This window comes from Neodiprion virginianus, chromosome 2 (assembly GCF_021901495.1).
Source record: "Neodiprion virginianus isolate iyNeoVirg1 chromosome 2, iyNeoVirg1.1, whole genome shotgun sequence".
NCBI classification, from domain to species: Eukaryota; Metazoa; Arthropoda; class Insecta; order Hymenoptera; family Diprionidae; genus Neodiprion; species Neodiprion virginianus.
In genome coordinates this window covers 25,948,622-25,968,600 of record NC_060878.1, presented here as the reverse complement: position 1 = coordinate 25,968,600, position 19,979 = coordinate 25,948,622, and the positions used below count along the sequence as shown (strand labels likewise).

At 38.9% G+C, this 19,979-nt stretch overlaps 1 protein-coding gene across 18 annotated transcripts in view; it reads right to left on the bottom strand.

The window, feature by feature from the left end:
- LOC124299068 (uncharacterized) overlaps positions 1 to 19,979 on the bottom strand; it is a 101,620-nt gene that overhangs the window by 15,725 nt on the left and 65,916 nt on the right. For all 18 annotated transcript variants that reach the window (XR_006906937.1, XM_046751962.1, XM_046751972.1 and 15 more), the window contains 3 exons: positions 19,068 to 19,194; positions 2,721 to 2,856; positions 1,818 to 1,951 (listed from right to left, as the gene is read on the bottom strand). Coding sequence is in view for 17 of the 18 variants with exons in the window: in XM_046751962.1 (XP_046607918.1) it covers positions 1,818 to 1,951; positions 2,721 to 2,856; positions 19,068 to 19,194 (397 nt within the window). In the remaining variant the exon portion in view is untranslated. The remainder of the gene's footprint in view (positions 1 to 1,817; positions 1,952 to 2,720; positions 2,857 to 19,067; positions 19,195 to 19,979) is intronic.

The window sequence follows — 19,979 nt, the reverse complement described above, 5'->3', positions numbered from 1 at the left end:
GAGTGACCACATGTTCTGTTGTTCAATTTACTCAGTTCGATACTTTCTAGTGCCCCCTTAAATTTCTGCACTTGGTTCTGGGACACCATGTGCAAAATCGTTCAATTCAGGTTCACTCACGTTATTTGGAACAATCTATTATCGATATTTATGTCGTAAATATTATGAATATTATCCTATAACATACTGGTTCTGGAAAAATGAAATCGCTTATCCTGAAAAGTTGCTTGGTAGTTGGTGGTCTCAATACGCATGCATAGATCGGGGCAAGTCGAACGCCTTTAGAATATTCCTAGTCCAGCGGGTATATCAAGTTGATCCAGTTCTACTGATACATTTCCAAGGCTATTGCAGCCGTCTATACACACACGTAATGGGGATAGACAGGTGTGGGAATTAAAAATTGCGAGGTACCGAGAATGGTCGATAAAAGGTTTCTCTACGCCGCGGCGCGGTTCAATCCTCTTCACTTTCGTAGCTGAGGAAGAGCTGAGCGGATCGGAGATAGCGCGAGAGAGCGGAGAGGATTTGCTGCTTGTAAAATCTATTTTATCGGAAGTGTGCAGCTCGGTGGTTCACTGAGCGCTCGATCAATTTTATCGACAGGTTCAACCGCATCGTCGACCTTATCGCGTCCCAATATTCTCAGGAAGACGGCACCCTCCGTACATCCGCGTATAGATACACAGGGTGTTTTCAGAGCACCCACGTGTCCGTTCGCGTCGTGTTACTCGCCCCCTGCCGAAGCGGGCTTATCGGCGAACATCGCGATAACGGTTTCCGCGACAACAAACGGAAACCCGTATTGTTACCCGCGTTCTACGCGACCACGTCTTCAATCTTTTCTCAGTTCACCCCCGGTATTGTATAAGATAAGTATTATTATTTAAATGAAGGCAAGATTGTTCATACGAAGTTTCACCTGGATACGAACAAAATTATTTTATCTTGCAATTATTTCTATGAAAGATAATATTAACCTCATTCTCATCTGGATAATCAAACAGATAACGACAAAATCGAGAGACTCTTCGTATCACAGAGGAAAAAACATTGTTGATACATACATTTTTGTCACGAATACCTTTTTGTTGAAACAATGGAAAATTTACTGTTTGGGTACGTCGATTTTTGAAGCCTGTCGAGCGTGCAAAAAGTACCCTATTTCCGAATAGTGCAGCGAAACAACGTTGGCGCATGCGCACAGTCAATTTTACACTCCACGGCTTTACTTGGCGCATGCGCCCTTTCGAGTTACTCGATTTTACGCGCTGTATAACCCAGCAGGAGTTACTTTACCTCAATTTTACGCGCTGTCAGTGGCGCCTTCGTTGCTTTTCAGATCAAATTTTCCTTCTCAGATCTCGGACAGAATAGCGTAAACTCAGCACTCACTTTTGCGGCTCACATTGCGAATTTCACACTCATCGTAACATAATATACTATTCCACGTCACCAGTGAACACAAATATGTTTTTCTGGAACAATGTTTTTTTTTGTTCTGTGTACTAAATTGACTTTCAATGGCGTCACCCATGTTTCAGTAAACAGTTCATCTTATCTTTACAAGAAAAAAAGATGAGTTGCGATTGCAGATTTATGTAGACGAAGATGTTAAATGATTTTCAACTTGTGTCACCATGATCTATGAGATAAAAAACGAGGTGAATGTATCTTAGATTATTATCTCGGATAAAAATTGTATACATAACGTACAAAAGTGATCACCGTGCTATTAAGGTTAACGAAAAGTGAAAACAGCAAATAAACATTTCAGATAGAATGCAATGTGATGCAGCATAGATCTAAAATATTACCGGAACGCCGTTGATAAACCACTTGAGCCGTGCTGGTGGAAAGGATTTGCTACTCGTACAATTTAGCGCCAGGATATCCCCACTGGCATAGACTTTTTCCTCCCCCGTGATCTGCGGATCCTCTTGAGGGAGCGCTGTAACAAGGAAATGCACATATTTGACAACATGCATATATAACTATGCTAAATTGTGGCGCTCAGTGGAAATATCGTTTCACAAGCTTGAGATGTAGGTTAGAAAGTCCTGGTTCCAAGCTTTGACTCCCAATGTTTGTCAGGGAAATGAATCTAAGTGTGGAAGCTGCCTCTACTTTACCCTAGCATTTGAAAAAAAACTATACAAAAAAAAAGGTAAAGTAAATAAACTCTTATAGATACTTTTATAGTGCCTATTTGGAAATTCTTCTACAATACAACAGCCATCATTGTGCTTCAGAAAAGAGTATATCACGAACAAATACTACCACCAAAAAAGAATACCAGCAGTTTGTTAGTGAATTGGATATGTTCTTGTGTCATGTTGTAGATTGAAACACTTAGATCGACCTAAACAGAGTCACTTGTAGAACATAGACTACAGAATTTAAATTGGTTAAGGTTCAACGTCAAGTAGTCGAATATGTGGTGTTGCATTTTTTCCAGTGTATTACGATGCCGGTGATTAGGTGCTTTGAATCGTAATTCAAAAATTCAAATGGAACAAAGGCCTCGGTCTAGAGTTTTACTTTAGACCACCGAAGTACTCGGAAAAGGGAGTCTTCACCTCATGTTAAAGTCCAATGAGAAGCTGCGTTCATGTTTTGCAGAACACCAAAGTCCCATCTCTTTTCTCACTGGCGATTGATTGATCGTGAGAATTTCATTGTCGTTAAATCCAATGTCATCCAATGGTTCTTATACTCACAAATAACTTCCATGTGGCCGTCGCCATGAACGGAAGTGAAGCTCGGCGCCTCTGCGCTCACTTCACATCTGTAGAGTCCACTCGTGCGTAAGCTTACGTGCCTCAAGAAGACCTGCTGGCTGTCCGACATGTGCGCCTGTAACAAATGATTGGATGCTTGAGAAAATTTAAAGCGATTGAGGCATTCGTCCCGCTGGTGAGAAACGATAAAATTCTGTGAACAATTACGCAGCTGGTCGGACCGATTAGAGCTTGCACGAATTGTTTTGTGTCTTAAACCTTCCCTTCAGGCTATATGTAGCCAATTTCATGGGCAAAAAAGTTTTGCCAATGCTGAATTAGCCGATCGACAAGAACCTGACAATTAATCCGCTTACTCAGCCACCTACTTTGAGTTGCTTTCGCATGGTATAAAATTTGCATCAGTTTCAAAGTGCCTGCGACTGTCTTTATAATGACTTTCTTTGCTTGAAAATCTGTTTCGTATCATACGCGGGTTGGTTTTTGAACTTGTTTCTACATATTTGTAGGTATATCTGTACAGAAAAGATTTTTCGTTCCGACTTTCTAAAAAATACCTGAAGCAATTGGATTGAAATTTGGCTGAACAATCAATCTGGTGGAGGTGTGTACTTGATGAAACATCGCAAATTTTGTTAAACTTGATGAAAATTGATTGAATTTCTGTGATTATCCGTAAACCTGCGTAAACTGTCGCGTCTCGTATGATTCTATTACTTTACACGCCCTCCTGAACTGTTCTTTGAAGTATCTATTCCATAAAAGCTTTTGGTGTTACAATTTTTTATATTTCCACTATCTCAACATTTGAGAAACCTATAAGCTATTGTAACTCATGATGCGGTTTTGGTATCTTATGCAAAAGGAAAAGAAATCTTTTTCCTTCTTTTCACCGGTTACTTCTAATATTCCGTTATTCTCCTACAGCGGTGTAAAAAAACGCAAGTTCATTTTACCTAGGCAGATAAGTGTTATTTTTACTCACCATCGTTACAAAGTATACTTTTTCAAATGCTACTGTCCATCGATACGTTCTAGCAAGCATTATTAGTTCTTTAGCAATGATTTCAGACCTACAAAACGTTTTCAGATATATTCAATAACACCAACTGTTGTATAAACAAATAAACATTGTATAAATCTACTTTTTTGCAGGTAATCAATATTTTGTCGTCTGTTTTTAAATGCTAATGAATCATCACAGATCGTGTGATCCTTGATATAGTTTTACTAATTGTGAGAGGTTAATGCTCCCTTGTGTAAACTTTTTTTCTTTTCCTCGTTTTTCTGTTATTTATTTATTTATGGGTATACCATACTATTCCTCCCCTTTATAAGTAAAAATTCAATCTAAAGAATTGAACACATAACGAGGTATGTCGTTCACACTTCACAGCCAACGCGAAAAAGTAAGTGTTTAGCGTTAATTTATAGATACGATGAAAAATACGCAAACGGTGTTCATACTTGAATTCGAACTCAGACTTGTGCGCTAAATTATACATTCGTATCGAGATCAACGATATGCCTAAACGAAATGCAATTAGGTACAATTTCATCACGACAAAATATACTGTGTAGCCTTTACGAGAAAATCGAATAAATAATTCTCGCAGTTAAGCCATGGAAATTATTCACCGGAATAATTTGTCTCGTTTGAAAATAAAGAGAATAATTTGGAAGTGTCTCGCCACCTTCTACCAAACTTCTACCGTGCCACAAAGTAACGTCGTCGTTGAACCCGTGTGGAAAAGTCTCAAACTCGATGCAGTTGCAAAATGGATCTCATTGCGATAATCTTTGGCAGTTTGTATCACGATTCATCCACTGCAAATATAATGCAAGCGTGATTTCGTAGTTGTACCGAAAACTGCGAGATCGATTAAGCACCATTTGGCAAATACGGTGCCGCAGACAAAACAAACACCGGGGTAACGAAATCTATTTTCTGTACACCTTGATGAGATCGATACTCGCGTATTGTTTGTTCGATTTTATATAACTTTCGTACGTTGTTGACCATCACGTGACTCTCGCGGAGTCTTGAAAGAGCGTCACAATTTGACCATGAAGTTGGGTATCTCAACCCGGGGATCGGGGGCTTCTACGTTTCTTCCTGACAAGGGATAAGGGATGTGGATTACTTTGGATCCGTCGCTGAAGAGCCAGAGCTGATACATGTCAAGGTATCACTGTGCCAGTAGCGCGTACTCACTGACGTACTACGATTTTGAGTGTCAGAGTGCGTTGAATTATATACACGCCGATAACACTGGTCAACATGAATTTTGAGTATGGGTTCTATACATCAAATTGTGATTTCTTCCACGTAACTAATCAAGGAAAAATAGTTTTGTGACATAAAGTTCTTTATTTCAACGTGCTGCTACCTGCTCCTTATGCTGTCCATCGAAAACATCAAGACTTGTTTTTATCAACGTAAGAAAGACAAAAACAAACTTTAGAAGTAATGCATCAAGATTTTGGTTATTATTCGTTCTATAGAACCAAAATTTGTTCATTTAAATATAAACACAAGTAAAAAAAAAAAAAAAGGTATTATCCCAAATGTGGAACGGCGTAAATTGTCGAGCATCATTGGAGCAATGATTGGTTGAAGACCGCGAAACAGTTTTCCAAATACAGTAGTTGTACCTTCTCATTGCGAATGACGAGATTCACTTAAAAAATCTTATCGATTTAAATGAAAACACTGATAACAAAATTCATTCCTGGATCTTGCTACCACAATCTTCATCGAAAGAAGCGAAACTGCTCAACATCTTCTAGATCATCAAGCACACGTCCATAAACACGAGCCTCTGGCGAAGTAAGCCGTTGATAAAAAAATCTGTGGAAGCTAGACGTTCCGATTTTCTACCGATCACAAATTTCATAATTCGTTTTCATTAATTGACTGTATAAGTATTGAAGCAAGTCTGCAGGTTATAGGTACTTTATAAAACCAAGTGTTTGTCTAACCAAACTAACAGCCTGAGTCTCAAGTATTATTTGGTATATTATCCAATAATTAGATAACGAGAAAACTGATAACATTATTCCAAATTACTTTAACATCAAGCAAGTACCTACGGCTGGTTGAAATTTGTCGAGTTTGTGATGTTTGTAATGCCGAGAATCCAACTCACAATATGAATTCCCCACTCATTATGACTTTCAGTTCGGAAGATGCGATGACGCCAATTTTTGAATCATTGAAAACATCTGCGATTACAGATCATCATCAGTGAACACATGTTGAAAAAACAACAATTTTTACTGTACATGGTAAAAATTCGTTATCGACTCTGCAAACACGGCACCAATAACGAGCCTTGGACATTTAAATTAAACCGCGACGCTCCACGTAGGCAATCGAAATACATTTCGGCCAAGTAACATGGCAGGCTGCTTTGCATCACTTATCCTCAATCTACTCAATCATCGACCCACGGGAAATCATGGCACTTGGTGAAAAAGACTCGATAACCACTTAAAGGAAATATTGAAACTGAAAGTAATAAATCGCTGAGAAGAAAGAGAGGCACGTTCCTCTTACAATTAGCTGTCTTTCATCCTTGGATCGGTTGGCACTCCCCGATCAAGAGGACGTTTACTAATATCCAAAATGGATCAGTTCCTACGTTATGGATCACCACATATCCAGTTAGTATGTGTTCTGATATCCGCGGTATTTGCATCAGCTCGAGCACGCAACGTACAGGCTACTCAGATAAAATAATTGGGCTAATTTCAGCATCAGCAATTAGTAGAGCAGTTACGGATAATCGGAATTCACCTATGAAGTCTAATTGAACTGCTTTATCCGAGGCGTGGTTCGACAAGATCAGGATACTCGAACACAACGCACAATATTGCTGGTAACCTACCAGGTGTAATTCGATAAGCAATATCGAATCGAAGATATCACGGCAAATCGATGTACACGCGCTTGTGTACCTTCTACGCAAATTGAGTCCGCACGGATCGGTGGGTTTCGTCGTGCCAATCCAATTATAAGACGTCATACGACATCCTTCGCAGCAAATCACTTGACAATCACAACCTTAGCGGAGAGTAAATCACGCCATCTATAACCGTGGATGGATTTTTCATTCCTATTTTTACCGATTCCTGGTTTCTGCGTGGTCGCTGTGTGTCCGATCGAAAAGTACAATGTACGCGTCGCTCGTCGTGTAGCTTGGTGTTGGGATTTCAGGGATGCTCCACTGCCCAGGGGAGTCGTCATCGTACAGCCATGCTCCTCAATCTTCCGACCAGCTGGGGGCTAAAGTTGTAATTCAGTTTTTTGATTTCAAGAAGTTCACTGCAGGGGACTCGCGAGCAGAAACTTGGAAGTGGAACCTTAAGAAGAATGATAGTGCCTACCCGCTGTAAAGTGTGGGAGTGCAAGACTGCGCAGTGACTCGAGAAAAAAAACGTTCGAAACAGGAAAAGGGATCCAGACCAGGATATTGAAGAACTGTGTGCGGGAACGATTTCCAATGCTTAAACCAGTAACTTCATAATACAATGTTCTAATTTTATAGTATTACGTTATTTCTTCTTAAGAGAATAAGTTTGCCTACGGTGGGTCAGTTGATTTGATGTAAGATGGAGTCGACGATAAACTCAAGTTTACGGTTTCGCACATGAATGTTGACCATGTTTTCAGTATTCTCCAGTATAACGAATCGTGAAAATATAAATATTATACTTGGACAATGACTTAGACTTAATTCTTTACAGAAAACTAGTTATACGTCTGCCCAAAAGTTATTACGCGATACTGTTTCCGAAGATGTGTTTGAAATATTACTTTGGGATAAAATTGATGTAGAAGTCGAGGAGTTTAAGTATACTACCAGAATATTAAATTCATAATTAAATAAGTTGCCATCGTTAATATTCATCTTGTTTAAGTCACTCCTGTAGCTAGATCTCCATCATTACTTTTGCTACTTTCTGTTTTCTCTTAGGTGGGAATAGGCTATGTCGTACCACCACTATGTTGACAAGCGCGAAAATGAAATTAGACGCTGCTGGATGCAATCCTCGAAAAGGTTCGCATAATTATTTATTTCACTAGTACTCGATAAGGCTTTTGACAGTAAATCCTAATGCTTTTCAGTATTAATACGTCAAAAGTGTGATCCTTCCTGGTTATTTTACCGCGCTGGTACTTACGTTACAGTTGCTATGAGTCAAATGCGAAATGTTTTCGCAAAACAACACGTAGTTGGCTAATTCGTACCAATGCTGTTCCGGTAAACTGTACCGGGATACTAAATAACACTTCTGCCTCAGCGGATACAATAAGAACTAATGAAAAAAGAAGCACAACGTGCTGTAGAACTTATTAGCAGTCCATACAAAAATGACTTGCATGTGAAAAAGGAAAACCATAAACAAAAGGTGAAACCAAAGGACAAAAAAGTCAAGAAATCGAAATTGTCTTCGTTACGAACTGCCAAGACGATTTGCAGATAAAAGAAAAAAACCAGAAAGACAAAGTAACACCAAAAGGTGAAAAGATAGTAGAAACAAATGAATTCGTTGCCAAAAACTGTCAAGCCCGTCGCATCTATATTAAAAAAGAATTTCACGATTGACATTGATGAAGAAGAATGGTACTGTGGAATTTGATTCTGATCAGTGACACTTTCGAAAGTTAAGATTTCGAATAATACATCTTTCGTTATTTTATATACGCATGTTTGAAATTTTCATGTATCGGCAATTCGAAATATTGACCCTTTCAAGTCTTGACCACCATCCAAAAATATGTCCATGACATCGGAATTAAAAATAATATTTGAAAACATACAAAGTCCAAAATGGTGCGATATAATCTACATGGAGAAAAATTTCATTTGTTATAGTAACTCGAAAAATTCAGTAAAACAGGTATCGTTAAAAAAACTGTTTGAATATTGTTGGAATTACGAAAATCGATTTTCCAAATCACGCTGCTCAGATTACGGAAGCATCAAACCGAAACTTACCTAATAATAAGTTTTATTTGAGAGGTACTCGAACATATTTTATATAGGGTATTGTGGGATACGACGAACCCACTAGGCCGCTAATTATTATTTGTCGCTTTTCAGCACCGGGTGCAAGTTGTTTTGATATATCTCTAACAAATTCATCATTATATTGCCATAACTTGAACTAAAAAAAAAAAAAAATTTCCAGAGCACGACGGACTCCTCCAAAAAATGATCAAAGAAATATTTTTATTTTTTAAAACTATTGGGGTATTGTATTTTACCCGAAATACTCTATTTTGTTTACAAATGTCTTGTAAACTCTCAACTATAAAGTTTAAACGTTACCCTATCTATACCGTTTTGAGGTGTTGCGTATTTTCATTACTAATCAACTGCAGTTGGCCTACTTTGGCAAATATTTGCTCGCTTACGTCTGATGCCCGTCTGAGATCCTGTAGCGTTTTTTCATTCCTATATAAATCACACCAGATTTGCAATATCTGAGATGCAAACAAGATAGATTCATCACGACGTCACGTGTTCTCAGGCCTCAATGAATTTCTCGTGAAGTAAATATTGTACGGGAAAGCATGACGGTAAAAAGAACAAGGTAAAGAAATGGAGTCTGATGGATACTGTTAAAAAGAGTTTCCGCAGTATGGCTGATCAACACCCCAGAGAGCCGTAAGAAGTTCAACGTGAGATTTGGCGATCTGGATGCGAATGTAACTTCTTTCGGAATTCAGGGATCCGGATAGTTGTCAGACATCCCACGTAGAACTCATTACGTCTGCAGGGATGTTCACCGCACAGCGTAGTTACCCCCCTATTTCCATCGTCAAACACTTTTCCACCGTGGCGAAATTCAATACTGCAACCAACTGCGCTGCGACGTTAGGTATTCGTTAGGAAATTTTGCAAGTCGGCGCCAACGCACCGGATAAGTTGTACCGTACTACGATTTCACACAGCCGCCCGAGGTGGTGGGAGATTGCAGGTGAGGTGCAGCGCCTTTGATCTTGGTGGAATTTTATAACGAGGCTAATTTATGCACTATTTTTACACGGTGGGAAAGTCAAAAGAGGAAATCACACAGGAATTGTAAAAGAAAGAAAAAAGTAGATCGAGCACCTGGTATTGAATTTTTCCTCGTCGGCATTCCGTCAGCCTCACCACAATGCATCACGTTTGAAAGTAACCCAGCCACACTGGATTGGCACTAGAAATCCGCCGCCTTAACATCCGAAGGTAAAAGTATACAATTTAGTTTTCCGACCCGATTCTTTACTGTGCTGGAAATTATATATCGCTGTTTTGCAATTTGTTACTCCAGTGAAATAGGTTTCACACAAAATCAATATAGATTTTAGATCGTTAGATGTAAAGAGTGTCGAGATGTTGACGTTTTTCCAAATTTAAAATTTTTTTTCACGGTTAACGAGCAAATTTCAGCTGAAAAGCTCGTCAGTTTTTGTTTGCAAAAGGCACGATTACTCAAAGCTGGTTTACCTGATATTCTTGCTAATGATGAAGCAATCTGCAAAAAATCAGCACATCCTAAGATTTGTTTTCGAATCTGAATATGCGCATTTGCTCAAGTACGTTAAAATAATGATGGCATGTTTTTTAATTTCACTTAAAAGTGACAATTGCATATGTTATATGCAAGGGGATGCTCTCGAATCAGGTCACCAAGGACCTCCACGTCACCGACTAACGGGTTCATAATATAGAGAGCCGTCGTTACATTCAAAATTATCTTTCAATCTTGTCCAAATACTCTTTTATTCCGGTGTACATAATTCTTTACAATCTGTTGTACACACGTGTCACACACGATCGTCACAATACACGGCAGTGCATCCAAATGTCTTGATTCTTGATCAAGAAGCAACAAATTCTAAACGTACCTTATGTACACAACGTGCACCAAGCCGAAGTCCCAACGCAGTCACGTCGACATTGAGTCCACATCGTCGCCACTGACTTATCAATCGTGGCGTCAAGAGCTCCGGCACACATATGCACACACGCCTCAAACCCAAAGACTTTTCTATATTTAGCCACGAGAGGGGTTAAAGCTTTCTTTCAATGATGACAACAATTGGGAACAATGGCCGATTCGATACGTGCAATCTGCTCATAATCAGACGCCGGGATCTCTACGCGGTCACATGAATATCTCGGTGACTACGCCGCAGAGAACCAGGCGCTTCTGATATACATCACCACATACTCGTATTCAACTTCAAATTGACGGACTCCCCTCCCCTCGTATCGCTGTTGATTGGAAACCGATATCTACTTAACTGTCTCGAGCACTTCTGGTTGTCACGATGTCTAGAGCTCAACTGAAAATCTGAAAATCATCGTGCTACCTCCAGCTCGTTTCGTTTCTCCCCGATTGTAGCGCCCGATTCGAGCGGCTAGTCCAAGAAACTTTTGAGTTAATAGATAACTCTGTTGAATTACATTGCAAAGGTCGTTGCATAATTTCTAAATGAAAATAGATGAGTGATATCGATAACCTTTTCAAATCCGGAGATGCGATTGAGCTCGAAACCTTATTGGCCTATTTTCGTAACAACAAAAATACCATCCCGTACAAAGCTTTTTTCAAACCAGTTTAGCGATTTTGCTGAAATCCTGTTCACAAAAAAGTCATACCCGTACTCGTGAGACAAAAACATCCAAAGAAGTTCGGTAATTTTTTTTCAATGTTGACAGACCGTATTCCAAAGCTCGTTTGAAAATATCGAAAAATGACGTAGTGACAAAAATAATGCTATGTCCATATTTCATCCTAATCGATTCCGCAGTTCGATTGGAATCCTGCTTACAAGGAGTCCATGCAAACATATATCCGCTTCTGAAAATACTTGCTAACTTTCTCTTTTGAGTACTAAAATGCACTTCGTAGGTGATTTTAGGATTTCAACCTAAACTGAAGTTTATTACGATGCACAATGTATAAGGTTGTTTACTAACGATCTTGCAAAAAAAAAAAAAAAAATATATACAAATGTCCTTACGTGATTACGGTCCGACTTCAGATGCCAGGTCACCTTATGTAATCCATTATTCTAGATATAGCAGACGATCGATTGAGCATGTAATTTTGTCACTTTCGACTTCGATAATTCGCTCAGCTCATTGAAATTTTCTACTTGATTTCCTTGTGCTCTTCGAGCTCACAATTACGATTGCAAGCACCGATAAGATGCGATTAAAAAACTATAAACAACAGACGCACTGTACAGTATTGTGAAACAATAATAGTGTATAAGAAAAGGATACAGAAAGATGAAGCTTAGGGATGATGCGTATAATGAATTTTTTCATTCTCCTTATTCGCCGTCAAGCTTTCATGCGGAAATAACGACATGAACACCAACCTTAGACGAGGTTCAGGTTTGACTTTGAGTGAATATGCTCGGAGTATTAGAATAATCTTCAAAATATTTTTTTGTCGTCTAATCATGATCGAAATACCTGCGTTTTATTGCCACAATACAATGTTGACTGATTTACTATTTATTAACTTACGAGTTTTTTTTTTTTAGATTTTTCTACGATTATTCGTGTGCACTCTCAGTTTATCACTCCAAGTATCTCTTTTTATGGATCTTCCATACTTTTTTTCAGCCCAATTTAGAAAATACAGCCCCGTTAGTTCCTCGATGGCAGGGTTCAGTTTAACGCTATGTTTTTCAAAACACTAAACAGCACCATTAAAAATGATTTTCAATTTACTAAACATTTACTGTACAAAAGAGGTGTAAATAAATTTACAAATTCAGTTCAGCAACGTAAATTACCATGCATTTGTTTGAAATTTACAATTGAAATTGTTGATTTCACTAAATTTTGTAGGAAATTTATCGTGTTCATAAATTGTATACACAGTAAATGTATGGTGAATTCATTGTTCGGTATCCGAATAAAACGTCTAATGCAGTGTAAGAATTTCGATACAGAAATTTTTAACAGTGAACGTTCAGAAAAACATTGACTATTTTGTACGTCGATAATTCCGCACGTGACTAATGATGTCAGGATGCATGAATCGTAGTCAGCTAGAGAAAGAAAAGTTCCTACAAGCTGCTTTATCAATTGCTGTTTAGCCACTGAACCCATTCCGGTTATCTCAGCTCAAATTACGCGAAACCTTGTCTCGAATTTACTACAGAGACCTGCCACTTAAGTCTCTTAATTAAACTAACGCTCCTGCAGCAATTCCTTCCCCAGCCCGGCACATTATTCATTTCATGTGTCACGATACAGAGTTTCATTTTACAGTCACAACCGCGTCGTTTACGCTACTTATAAGTTATAACGTGCATGCGGGAATGACAACCATGAACCACCTTTACGCGTATCCATGCCCTATCCGCTACATCGTCGTGTGCACCAGACTTTCTCCCTGGCGAACGAAACTTTTTGCCCCAACAGGAAATTGAGTTAATACCAAGGTAAAACTTTCCTCACGACTATATTATCGCGGGCCGAGTTTAAAACTAGAAATACGAACGCGTTTGCAGGATCGTGAAACGCATTCCGAACTCCGCAGTGCAAATGAATTCGTGCGGGATTATTCTCTCGTAGCGAACACTAACGATAAATCGAAATGCAACCAGGAAATAAAGGCTGACAGCTATTGCCGGGTATTGGTTATAGGTTGAAGATTTCTCGAGAAGATTGAGGCCACACATCAGCCGGAAAGGTGTACTTTGTCTGCGCCCCTTTCCACCAAATTGGAGGGCTCGCAGCTGCCTGACTGGGCAACCCCCAACTGATCGACTTCTTACAGCACAAATCTATCTTGTAATAGGGAGCTAAGTCTATTACCGGGGCTACTTGTCAGACTGGAAAAGTGCCGCCGTTTCCGGTTTATACGCGTATATACATATACACTATGTGAAACCTTTTCGCGAAATTTCGTCAGCCAATTGTTACTTTTGTGCAATGAATAACCGCCGAATGCTAAAGAATATCAATTTATTTCTGGTACAAAAAATTAAAAAAAATTTTTTTTCAATATGCAAACTCCTGGAGTGAAATAGATGTAATGAAACTTATTAATCCAGAGTAATTTTGGAATGAAAATTTTCAATTTGTTTTTTCAGTCAGATTGTGGAGTGGGTTACAATAATTTTTGTCGGCTTCGAGAAACTATTAATTTTTAATTAATGTCACCAGCTACGTTCAATTACTAAAATACCTTCAAATATTGACCATGCGACAACAATTTTTAGCTACAACAAACCAGGCGTGACCAAATGAATCGTAACACATTCGGGACAGTGGCGGGATATGTGACGTTGATTTTTCGTTTATGAAGGTCAACAGTTGAGGTAAATTTCCGTATAATGATATGATTTGTCTTGTGATAAAAATTTCTCCCATGGTTAGGGATACACTTTTGCTGTCCAGCTCACTCGATCCTATTTTAAACAATATTCAGCATTATATCTCGGTGCATTAATTTTAAAAGTGTTCCCTGCATAAGCCGCCAGAATCCGGAACTGATTCTAAGCACAGGATTCAGCAACAGTGGGTCGAATTTGCGTCCTATTTGACGGAGCGACTATTGGCGTAGTTTTTGGGAGCGTGATGGAACGGGTAATCCCTCCACGTGGCCGCGATTGAATCGAATTGAAATACGCGTATCGGAAAATCCGGAATTCTCCGCAGTGCCGAAATGCCGAATTGAATAAGTTGGCGGTGATGCGAGTGGGTTGTACTGCGATGAAGGAGGAAAACAGAATGGAAAAAAAATAGGAGACGGACACGAAGAACGAACTACAGCTATAACCACGGTAACGGTAATGGTAACGGAAGTGCGAGAAAAGGATGAGCCGATAACCGTTTGAACGAATCCCAACCTGCTGAATCTCCGAAGACAAAAAGTCCGCGAACTCTTCGGGCAATCACTGAGATCAGAAGTTCTCCCTGCGAGCCAAGCCTAACGTGTGTCACAATTTTTCGTTGTTGACTTTCATCCAATCCAATCCGACGCCAACCGCAACCCCCGTGCGTTGGAGTCTGGATTGAGAGCTTCCGGTATTCGCATGGGAATCGTTTTCGAATTGTATAAGAGTGTTTTCTTTTCGAGAGGTAATTGCTCTCGGACGTCAAAGGTATGGATGACCACCAACAACGAGGGGACACTGTTCAATGAATGTCAAGTTATTTCTTTCGGCATAGCCATCTTATTTCCAGAGAAGATACGAGTATGATACACTGAGAAAAATTTCATTTGTTACAGTAACTAGAAAAATTCAGTAAAACAGGTATCGTTACAAAAATTGTTTGAATATCGTTGGAATTACGAAAAACGAGGCACGCCTAACCATTTTGCGCTATTGTCGATCTTTTTTTGGTTATTGCAACGCAAAATCAGTTTCTAAGGTTTACTCTACTTTTTTAGCTAAACAAGGTTTTAACGTCAATTTATTGTCGCACGAGCATTAAACTTCCGCAAAGAAAATCTAGTAACAGCGATCGTAATGAGAAAGGATAGTAACGGATACTAGACTTTCCGGTAACAGTTAGAAAACTAATTTCCATTTTGTACCGAGAACTATATTTTTGATTGCGGTAAAAATGAAAATAGTTAAGGACTGAGCGGTAACCGGAACTAAAAATTTCTCTCAGTGTACCACTGCAAAACAGGTTTGGGGTCGTTCGTAAGTGAAACATTTTTTACCATCGTACGCTTATTCGATAGAAACTTGTCGATTTACACGAGCTAATCTTCGAACGAGAATTGCACAAATATTATGTTGTCTTAATTTGTACCGGTGCCTCCAACGAGGTTATATTTCAATGAATAGAAGAGAAACAAGAACGAGCCGTAGCGACGAGGATGATGAGCTGAATCACTGTATACCTATACTTCTAGTCCTCGGATGAAATCCCTGGTAACCACGGTCGATGTGAAAATGTGTAAATTGCTATTCTATCCGTAATTCATTCACCGCGTACGTATAATGTGCATCCGTTGAGCCGAGGGATCTGCGGCTCAGGCGGTTGAACAAAATTGACCTAATTATTCGCACTGTCCAGATCGGACATGCTTCCACTCGCCATCCATTGTGCATAATCGTACACAACCCTGCAGTTCGCATATAACAATATAAACACACATGTCTGCGTCAAGTACGTACTTCACGAATACGCCTACACCGCACACTTGCACAACATGATTTCACGAATGCGGATAGAAGGGTAGAACCATGGACGTAGCAGAGATAGTTTTCCATTCAATCTATATATATATAACTTATCGTATCTTTAACGATGCTATCCGTCAATAAGATTATACAATTTTCTAGCGAATGTTTGGTAATTTTTATTGGATCTAAAGACAGTTTTTAAGATTGTGTTGATACCATTGGCTATGATAGGGACTCTGGTCAATATGACTGCTCGGAGTATACATTTCAGAATGTATTTACATGGGAGTATGATAGGAAATAGTGTATTGTTAATTAACAAAAATCACGATCATGTTGTCATCACGCTCGAATATAACTTATAATTGGGCGAAAGCGATGCCATCATCACAGAACGTGATTGAAAGCCAAAAGGTGATTAATTAGTTATGTATCGTGCAGGCGCGTGTAAACGCATTACTGTTAGTTTGCGGATTGCCCGGTAGTGTCGCATTGCAATTTTAACTCCCAATATACAATGTTCATGAGTTCAAGTGCAGTTAACTAACAATCAAATATGGTATATTCTTATTCCTGCGTCAGTCTTTTCTACTTATTTTCGTTTTACTTAAACCAGGTGTATAATCTCACAGTCAACTACGTTTTGGTCATGACTAACGATTCGTTACGCTATGTACTGAGGTTTCCCGAATCAGTCATTACATTAGTTCTTTTACTTGATATGGCTGTATCTTCTCATTAGCAGCCTGCGTAAAAATCTTAACAATAATAAAGTGGTCTAAGCAATTGAAAGCAAATCATAAGTATGATTTTCGTATGAAAGTTCCAATATAATTTTGTTCTGCACCATTCTTCGAAAGCAATAAGCTGATTGGAATTGAACTCTGCTGCAGCCATTTTGTTTAAACAAATGCACAAAATTCTGCGTTATCGGAAGTTGGGCAGCAAACTGTTTGAAATTTCAGAAGTATTTACGTGAAGTATTTGAATAAAATCAATCAGCGATTTAATCTCATAAAAATGAACAATTAGGAATTATTTATTGCAAAAATCTTGATGGAATCTGTATAATTTTGAGAAAATAATTCTGTTGATTGCAAGAGAATGGAGGTCAACGGTCATATTAGAACACATTTGTCTTGGAATTTAAGAATTGCTGACATTTAGAAGATAGACTAAAAGTATTATTTCTCAACAGTATTTGAAAAAAAAAAATGCTAAAACACATACCTTCGTATTCTGTTCCTATGATCACAAAAAAAACAGTTTCATTAAAAATAATCAATTGAAAGGGTCGATTACTCAATAAATCAAGAGAACGATAACTCTGAAATACCAATGAGAAAAAATTTCTAAATATCGATTAGTCAAAGTCTCGATTAACCGACTAGTTGACGAATCAATTGTCGACAATAAGTCAACTAATCGCGTGGCTCTAATATTTGATGATCTCTATTTTTCTTAACTCGAAAGGAAAGCAAAGACGAATGAAAAGCTGTACGCAGAACTAAACATCTTGCATATCATATTGTTACAAAGGTACCCTCTCACCCTGTATAACAATAGAAGGAAATCTCAGCCCTTAGAAATGAATTTATGTCATAAATAGATGAACTGCTGGGCTGTATTTTTTTGAACGGTCACTCTTAAGACTTTAACACGAGAGCATGTATTTATAAAATACACATTTTGCCCCATATTTTCTGTGTTTACTGTACTCAGCTTATTTTATCGGAGACCCGTTTCACATATGTAAAATTCACGATTCTCATATGTGGACCTCCATACCTGGGAAGGAAACAAATCCCAACTGTATTTTATTTCATGACTCGTGAAATTGACTCGAAATTATAGCATAAAAAATAACTGCGTGCCATTCACCAATGTTCCGACACTCGGCGTTTTCGGTGCACATTTGCTTTTCCCTGAAAAGTTTCCCGGTGGTCCGTAAAGGTATCGCCTAAGGTAGCCATCCTAACCAAACCCTACTCCGTCTCACACACCATCATTGAATTCTTAATCAGCCTTGGGATACGTAGAGATCCAACATGCCACCTCCAACTACTCTATCCTGAATATTTTAATTGATACAACTGGAGAAGAACACATTCATACTTGAGTCTTACATGCTCGGTATGGGCAGGGTAACAACTATCGAAAGTTACATAAATTTTAAATCATCAGCTGCGTTTAGTATCCGTTTATCTGATCATTGCTTTTTCAAGACGGCTTTCCAGAGCTAATCTCCGCGATAAATAACACCTCGATGCAGTATACGTAAGCATAATTGTAGGGTAATTTTTGGGCAACATGAAATTTGATGTCGAAATAGATAATTTCATTAGAACTACTTCCATGAAAGAAATTGAAAAACAATTTACAAGGAAATTTGAGAGAAATCGATTTATCGAAAGTGTTACACTGTCCAGTCCACATGACTAAAATCAACAACGAGAAGTCATCGAAGAGAGACTTGCGTGATTACAGCGCTCATTTTGGCTCAAACCATCGAAAATCATCCTCTTTCCGCACTTGAAATACAATATACTGATCTGTCGGGTATTATAGTCTCTTTGATAACATTTGGACACACATGTCTTTCAATCAGAATTTGTTCCTAAGAAAAGTTGTACCATAGTTGGATCATTATAATGTATGAAAATGCTTTATCCTTGCCTCTATAGCGTAGTTGGATTAGAAACGTACCGTTAAATTGTCTGTTCATAAACTAACCGCGAGTGTCATATTCTGGCTGATGGATTCTCATAACTTAATAAATTATGTTCCACAGTGGAGCTTCAATCTTATCAATAATCGAAGACCGAAATCGTTCGTTCTCGGAAAGCTGTGTACCTCGAATATCGGATGCGTGCGACTAGGAGTAAATTCAAAAAGATTTTCCGTGCAAGTGTAAGAAGTTGATAGCAGGTTAGAGGCAGGGAACACCTTCACGCCACAGAATGGAAGACCCGTTCCGATCGGGGGTCAAAGACACATGTAGGGAGTTTGCGAGTGGGCGTTGATGTGGTGGGTGCGGTAGGTGAACGTGTTTGTAGCGGAGGAATAAGGGATGGAATGGGGGAGAAAACGGATGGAGAAGTGACTGTCCGTAGCCAATAGTCCCGAGGGCCTGAGGGGCGGGCAGGGATACTCACGTCAACTTTAACCCCGTCGACGAGATAACTGTGCTGGGTTGGATTGGACCGGGGCACGTATCTGTAGAACTCTTCGTGGTCCTTGTACCACGTCACTGAGTAGAGTTTGTCTAGGCCCAAGTCGTATCTGTAAACACAAAGGGTTAGAAAGGGTTAATCTACATTGAATCGTGAAATTAATTCGAGTCGCACAACAGACACCAAACGTCTCTCACGCTGGTTATTGTACTTATCTCACCACGCGGGGTTTCGATTTAACAAGTCTAGTGAGATTATCGCACGCGGTACGAAGTGGAAGCAAATTTCTACCTGATACCTTCGACCTTTCTGCCGTTAAATTCCTTTCGACACGTTGTGATTATAATTTTGATTTTGATCGTAAGAATTCAGGCGTTCTCAATTGTGTCTGACGAGAGTTTTCAGAGTGAAAGAATATGAGTGTCTGCAGCAATCTTTGACGTGTGTAGAGAAATCTGTTTTCGATTAAATGGTCTTGTGTTTCTTGAGTTCCTGATTCCGGGTCAGAGCTCGCTTTCAGGCTGTAAGGATAGAGGAATGCGTAAAAACCAGTTTCGATTTTCATGAAAAGTTGGTTTCAAGGTTGCAGTGAGCTTCGATTTAATTTCCAAGATTTTGAAGTTCAGAATATTAGCACCTTAATGAAAGTCGAAGAAACAGGTTCGACTTCACAACAAGATTCCTGAATTTAAAAAAGCCTCATTTAATTTTCCAGAAATTCTAAGCAGTCTGTTCAACACACTTATAATATGGGGGCAGCCCAATACAAAGTTTCAAAATCTGGTTGGTGATATTCTGTAGTTGAAAATTTGTTCCACAAAATGAAAACTAAGGTCAAACGTCATGTCCATTTTATTAGCTCGAGCTGCCAATGAATAATCAGGTAGTTTAACC